The following is a 7709-nucleotide window of genomic DNA, read 5'->3' as shown; positions in this document are numbered from 1 at the left end:
GCCATGTTAATTTTAATTCCATTCGACGTTTGATTAAACTTAAATGCATACCAACATTCGATATCGACTCAAATAATAAATGTGAAACTTGCGTCGAAGCAAAACAAACGAGATCGTCTTTCAAAAAGATTGAACGATTTACCGAACCCCTCGAGATGATTCACACCGATGTGTGTAATCTAAAAGCAATTCCTACTCGTGGTGGGAACAAGTACTTTATAACGTTCATTGATGATAGTACAAGATATTGCTATGTTTACTTACTTAAGAGTAAGGACGAGGCTAATGATAAGTTTATCTTATTTAAAGCCGAAGTTGACAATCAACTAAATCAAAAAATTAAAAGAGTAAGGAGTGACCGAGGAGGTGAATATGTTTCACCTTTTATTGACTTGTGTGAAAAAGAAGGAATCATACATGAAGTCACACCTCCTTACTCCCCTCAATCAAATGGCATAGCGGAACGTAAGAACCGAACCTTGAAAGAAATGATGAATGCCATGATGATAAGTTCTGGGGTAAGCCCGGACATGTGGGGGGAAGCAATCTTATTGGCTAATTATGTCTTAAACATGATACCGAATAAGAAGAAAGATTTAACTCCATATGAGTTATGGACGAGAATTAAACCACCATATACTTGTGAGTGTGGGGGTGCCTAGCCAAGGTAGTGGTGACTCCACCAAAACGCCTACTAATAGGACCCAAAACCGTGGATTGTGTATTTATAGGATATACCCTTCCTGGTGGTGCATATCGATTTCTTGTGCATGATTCCAAGAATCCCGGAATAAACAATGGCATTATAATTGAATCAAAGGATGCATCATGGTTTGAATATAAGTTCCCATGTTTGGATAAAGGAAAACCGAGCTATTCTAGACCGGTTGAGGAAAGTATTCAAAACGAAAGTACTGGAGATGAACCTCGGGAACAATCTGACACAGAGGAGGTTGAAATCAGGAAAAGTAAACGGCAAAGGACTGAAAAATCCTTCGGCCCTGATTTCCTTACCTACATGGTAGAAGAGGAACCTCAAACGCATCAACAAGCGGTGAATTCCGCTGAAGGACTTCAATGGAGGGAGGCCATCAAATGTGAGATAAATTCTATCTTACAAAATCATACGTGGGAACTAGTGGATCTTCCTCAAGGGTGTAAACCACTAGGATATCAATGGATCTTCAAGAAGAAGATGAAACCTGATGGCACCATCAATAAGTATAAGGCAAGGTTGGTGATCAAAGGATATAAACAACGAGAAGGTTTAGATTACTTTGATACATATTCGCCGGTTACGCGAATAACATCTATAAGGTTGGTGCTTACCATTTCCGCCATTAGAAACTTGGAAGTTCACCAAATGGATGTAAAAACGGCTTTCTTGAATGGAAATCTAGAGGAAGAGATTTACATGGAACAACCCGAAGGCTTCATAGCCGTTGGGCAAGAAAAGAAAGTATGTAAACTTGTGAAATCCTTGTATGGATTGAAACAAGCTCCTAAACAATGGCGCAAAAAGTTTGATCATGTCATGCTTGATGCTAGGTTCAAAATCAATGAATGTGACAAATGTGTATATGTGAAAGACACATCCGATGGATATGTCATTTTGTGTTTATACGTAGATGATATGATCATTGTTGGAAGTGATGACAAAAACGTAACGTCCACAAAGAACATGCTAAAAGCAAGATTTGACATGAAGGACATGGGTTTTGCGGATGTGATTTTGGGAGTTAAAATCACACAACCCAAGATGGACTTGTTTTAAGTCAATCCCATTACGTGAGCAAAATTCTTGATAAGTTTAATGCAAATGACTCTAATGTAGCTAGAACTTAAACTGACACGATTCAACATATAGCTAAGAATAGAGGTGAACCCGTTAACCAGTTGGAATACTCAAGAATTATTGGCAGTTTGATGTATCTTATGAGTTGCACTAGACCCGACTTAGCATATGCTGTGAGCAAGCTAAGTAGATACACAAGCAACCCAAGTTCAAGTCATTGGAACTGTGTGATTCGGTTGCTTCGGTACCTAAGATACACTAGAGAATACGGGTTACATTATAACAGATATCCTGCAGTTGTCGAAGGACATTGTAATGCAAATTGGATATCTGACACGAATGATTCCAGAGCAACAAGTGGGTATGTATTCACACTTGGAGGTGCTGCTATATCGTGGAAATCGTCTAAACACACGGTTATAGCTAGATCCACGATGGAATCAGAATTCATCTCCCTAGATAAAGCGGGCGAAGAGGCAGAATGGTTACGTCAATTTGTTGAGGATATACCAAGATGGCCTAAGCCGGCATCGGCCATCTGTATACATTGTGTTAGCCAATCGGCAATTGGCAGAGCTCATAGCACAATGTATAATGGTAAGAATAGACTTATTAGACGTAGACATAATACGGTACGACAACTAATATCTACTGGAATTATCACTGTTGACTACGTGAAGTCAAAGGATAATATTGCAGATCCGCTAACAAAAGGCCTAAGTAGAGAGTTAGTTCAGAAGTCGTCCATGGGAATGGGACTGAAGCCCTTGAAAAATTAAAGTTCATGCGAAGGAAACCTAACTCAACAGACTGAAGATCCAAAGAGTTGATTTCAATAGGAAAACCTACTTGTATGAATTAGTGCGGTCACTATGGGTGGGAGGGGGGGGGGGATAACCCTACAATTTTAAGAAGGAGTTTACCACGTGGCAAGGTAACCTTCCTAGTCCATTCCTAAAAGTGACAAGTGTGAGGCTAAGCATATGGCTTTTAATGATTCGACCAAGGGAGTGATACATGGTGAATCACCTATGTGAGAGAGAAGTGGGGTCGCTTCGAAGGGTGTTGTTGGGCACAATACTTAATAGCTCTTGCAGAACCAGGCGCATGTTCATGACCATAACGAACATAACTATGAGGACTTGACTTTTTCAGGGAGAGTCTTGTGTGAAGTATATTGTCGTATACACAAACGACAAACGAGTTCAAAGACATCAATGTCTACTCAGAGCCAGTGGGCTAAGTATGCTTCATAAGAAAACGTTCAAAGGATAACACCTACCTATTGTATGCAAGATTCAACTGTTGAAATCTAATCGGAATAATGTTTTTGTTTCGACCTCCATTCATGTGGGGGATTGTTGGAAGTTTTAAGTGTGAATGAAGGAAGTGGTAATGGTTTGTCCCACATCGGTTTGGGAACAAAATGATGAATGGTTTATAAGGTGGAATCCTTACACCCATTTGAATTCTTTGTGACATGTTTTTACCACAAGTTCTACGCGCGCGCAAGGAGGGGGGGGGGTGCAAATTTGGGTTTCTGGACTAGAAATTCATCGAACTCGTGCGTGCCCGCACGTCCCGCGGACACGAATGCAACTCCAAAAACCCGAGCCCGCGTGAGATGATTTTTTGAATTTATTTTTGAAATTCAAAACTGGTCTAGTCAATATAATTAATAATCATTAAGAGAATGATTATGATTTGCAGTTTTATAATCTGCACTAATGGCCATTATTTGATATTATTATTATTTAATGGTCATTAACAAATATTGATTGCTTAGTGTAATTGTATGGCTATATAAACAGGACCAGTCTTCATTTGTAGACACACCAAAATTCACAACACACTCCATCTTCTTCCTATTGCAGCAACGTTATTATTTCCGACTTCGTTTCAGGCAAGTGTGCGAGTCCGGCAGAGCACCGATTCTGTTTCGAACCGGAGTACCCTGGGAACAGACCGAGAATCTGTTTAATGGAATTGTGTTAAACACAAGCCCGGTTACTGTGTTGATTGTTTCGTTTATTTTAGTTTGATTTTCTGGAATTTATAATACAAGTTTTCCAACATATAATAAGTGTGAAATGTGGAACAACGAGCAATGATTAATTTACTTCTTCTTTTAAATTTTTTCTTTTGGCATTATAAGCTGAAAGTAATCAAAACGGTTATATGTTGTTTAACAATCATTCATGGTTAACCGACCCATAACTAACTCGTTATAAGCCTATAACCATCAAAACAAATTAACCGTAACCGTCATAACAGGTCGGTTATGGTAATGGGTTTGGCCCACAACCACGCCAAACCGACCTATACATACCCCTAATTCCGACCAGCAAATGCCATCACTACCAAATGTCTTTTATACACTACAACTCAAAATGTCTTTTATACAAACATTACTATGCAACCAACATAATAATAATAATAATAATAATAATAATAATAATAATAATAATAATAATAATAATAATAGTAGTAGTAGTAATAATACTAATAATAATATATCATTCCAATTTTACTCATGACTGATGACACCATCCAAATAAATGTAAGACTAATCTTAGACAAAAACCAAAATTGTAAGAACAGCTTGGTAACTGAACATAATCATAACAGTTCGTATTCTCATTAAACTTCTTCACCGCCTTGTTACTTTCAGATATGGCATCGTCAGCCAATCTACCTGGAAGCACCAACCTCAAAGCAGCGATAGTATCGAGTCTTGAAGCCTCCTTCATAAGCTTATCTAAGATATGATTCACATAAAAGTTAATGATCTTGATAGTGGCACACGCTATCCCAATATTAGGATCAAGCAGCTTCAAAGTCTTGAATATGTAGATCCCGTACGGCTCCACCGACTTCTTGCTCTTCTTCTTCTTGTTCTTCTGATCCGCCACGGGTTTCTTCTGTGCCTTTGGTGCCATTGTTGGAGTTTGTTTTGTGACAAGTGATTTTAAGGGAAAATTGGGTTGTTTATATATGAACAAGAGATGGGTTTTGATTGGTGGGAATGATTTGACGGTGGTAACTTATATATTTAACTTATATATTACCTAAAACTAGCAAAAGTGCCCTAGCAAAAGTGCGGGTTTGAGTAATTTATCCCCTCGTATTGGTTTGAAGTGTCTGGTGTGTTGCGTAAAGGATTATCGGTGAGAACGTGTTGCCACATGTGCATATGGTTTGTTGGATTCTTTTATGTGGGGTGCATACTAAAATATTTAGCTATGCATGTATATTGGATGTATCGTGTTTTGTGAAATATTTGTTAAGGAAGTAGGTTTATGAGTTTAGTGATTATTAAGCAACATACAGGATTGAATGCATCGTAACGGGTTGGTGATGACCTCAATCTCATATAGTGTTGATGTGCCATTAATCAAATCATGTTTAACAATGTTAGAAATATATGAGGTTGAAAATCCATCCAAAGCAATATATATGAGGTGAGAAGGCAAATGAAAGAATAATAATATATAACGTGCAAATAATGCAACATAAGTGACCTCACAATTCATACATGCTTTGTTTTCAATCTTAACATAAACCACTTGGCGTACATTAAACATGGGAAGAAAGTGACATCATATAGCTGGTGCAACAATGGTTTCCAAGTACATGGCACCTACACCACCATCAAGTGAGTTGACACTGTGGAAGTATTGAAGGGGTCTCATATCAGTATCTTTTTTATTAAGTGTCTGTGAGTTACTCATGAGAAACCACTTCCCATTTGTCATGTAGTGTGTGATTGAGCATCATAAACGCTCTGGTATAGGAGGTATGGGAGGAGGGGTGAAGAGATTTATCCAATGGTCTTGTCTTAGGATCTATAACTGGAGCTTCCGATTCTATAGGCCATTTGTAACAATCATGTAAAGATCATCTTGAATAGTAAACATGTTGGTTTCGAGAACACCAGTTGTTTGGACTGCTGTGAACTGTAGCTTTGTCACATGCCCAGAGAAGGCATCGAATGCAATGATGACATTTTTACCTTCTATCATGGGTTTGGTAATTGTGTACTACATGGTCGTATCACATTGAGTCCCGATGGACCAACAGAATTTGCGGTCTAGGTACTCTACTTTTGCTGGGAATGGTAATTCCGTCCAAGATGTTAGTAAACGGGAATATACATGGGCTTCGAAGGTATTTGATTTTTGGATCACATGCATGACTTTGTAGTCGTTCAAATGGTCCTTGAACAATGCAACTGTATCTGTGGAGTCTACAACTATGCTTCGGTCAGTAGAGTTTGATAATGTCTTGTAGGCAGTAGTGGTTGGATTCCACAAGAACAATTCATGTGTATCATGTACCCAAATACATAAGAGGCCATCCATGTGTGAGAGGATGGATATGCATGTAATATCCGGGGAGAATGGGCATGTGATGGGTTTACCTAGGCCGTATTCACCGGTTGTGAAGTCAATTGGATGAACAGTTCCAATGAGGCGAAGGATGACAAGTGTCTTTTGGTTACTCGGAAGAAGTGATCGATATGAATGGAGCTTTCCGAAATTTCGGGTTGATAGTAAGTCGTGCCATTCAATGCATACAACCTTAAACCGGCCAACGAATTTTGCCGGTAGTCTTGTGAGTATCTCAAGAACAACTACGTCTGGAGACATCGTAAGCACGAGGTGAGAGGATTTCATGGAGCCTTGAACCGGCATATCTAAGTAGGATAAGAAACCAATTTATCAGTTTTGGAGTGGTCTGCTACAAGTTATATGAGTGAAATTGGGTAAAGAAAGATCATGCAACAAAAAAAATACTACATAAAAAGAGGTTGAATGATCAAATGTGTTGTATTCACACCAAAAAATTAATATCGATAACACCAAATAAATTGAAATGTATGATATCATACTTAAAACAGTTCAAATTAAGGAAAAAGATTAAAAAATCGAAGAGTTTATGAATATTTAAAAAGAAATGAATCTTGGCTTTCTCTTAGATGTCTCGAAACGATTTCAACAAACTGAATTTAGCTATGTTTTAAAATGAAGCTTAGCCGGCCATCTTTTTCTCAGAAATTTCATGTTGGATTGCACAACCATTAAGACGATGGGTTGCTAGGGTCCATTTTAAAATAAATATAAATGTTATTTATTAAAATCATATTTAGTTATCTAACTGCAAGTCAACATTCTTTTCTTATTAAAAACTCATAAGCTCTTTAATTTATTGAACCTTTTTACTTAATCAAAAAACCAAAACTTTTTAAATTTTCATTCTTTTTATTTCACACCTGATTTAATAAATTAAAAATCAAGTCCAACAAAGTAGTTAATTATTTAATTATTATTTGTTATTAATTAGTGTTTCAAAAAAATTGGGGTCTTGGCATATTAGCCGGTAAGATTTTTGTAAAAAATTGCCCAAAAGTGTCTAAAAATCGGCAAGCTGTTTAAAAAAGATAATGAAAACAAACCCGTTTGTGAACTATTCGGCAAGAATTTCATTTAGTTAAACGAACAAACATGAACACATATCTGAACGTACGTTCATGTATGCTCGTTTACACTCACTTATGTTCGTACATATTTATTTATTTATTTATACGTTTACATGTATTTATTTATACCTTCGTTTACGTAATGTAAGTTTGTTTATATATTCATTCAAAAATTTGGGCCCATTGTACATGTCAGTGTATGAGTTGTTAGAATCATATAAGTAGATGAGGCCTATATACAAAATTTCATATTTGTGTGCTCCCGGTTAGACTGCGCTAATTAGCAAAAATTTAATAATAATAACTATTATTAGATGGCAGGGTTCAAAAGCAAACAACGAATGCAACAAATGAAATCAAAATGTAAGTGTAATGTGTGTATATGCATATGTTTGAAAAGAATGAATCCTGATATCAAGGGCCATCTAGGTAAAA

At 37.1% G+C, this 7709-nt stretch overlaps 1 protein-coding gene across 1 annotated transcript; it reads right to left on the bottom strand.

The window, feature by feature from the left end:
* Positions 1–4326: 4326 nt before the first annotated feature.
* Positions 4327–4734, bottom strand: LOC143531457 (histone H2B.6-like). Its single transcript, XM_077026749.1, has one exon. It carries the CDS (start codon positions 4732–4734, stop codon positions 4327–4329), a length of 408 nt encoding a protein of 135 aa, XP_076882864.1.
* Between the last annotated feature and the right edge of the window lie 2975 nt (positions 4735–7709).

Source organism: Bidens hawaiensis, unplaced genomic scaffold (genome assembly GCF_021521415.1).
Source record: "Bidens hawaiensis isolate Kalapana, Puna unplaced genomic scaffold, B.hawaiensis_p1.1 tig00009162_1, whole genome shotgun sequence".
Lineage (NCBI taxonomy): Eukaryota > Viridiplantae > Streptophyta > Magnoliopsida > Asterales > Asteraceae > Bidens > Bidens hawaiensis.
Note: the sequence above shows the minus strand (reverse complement) of the source record. Positions and strands in the feature narration are given on the sequence as shown.

What these genes read in the sequence shown, in the direction of transcription:
- LOC143531457 (XM_077026749.1), bottom strand. Translation starts at nt 4,734, where the DNA reads ATGGCACCAAAGGCACAGAAGAAACCCGTGGCGGATCAGAAGAACAAG.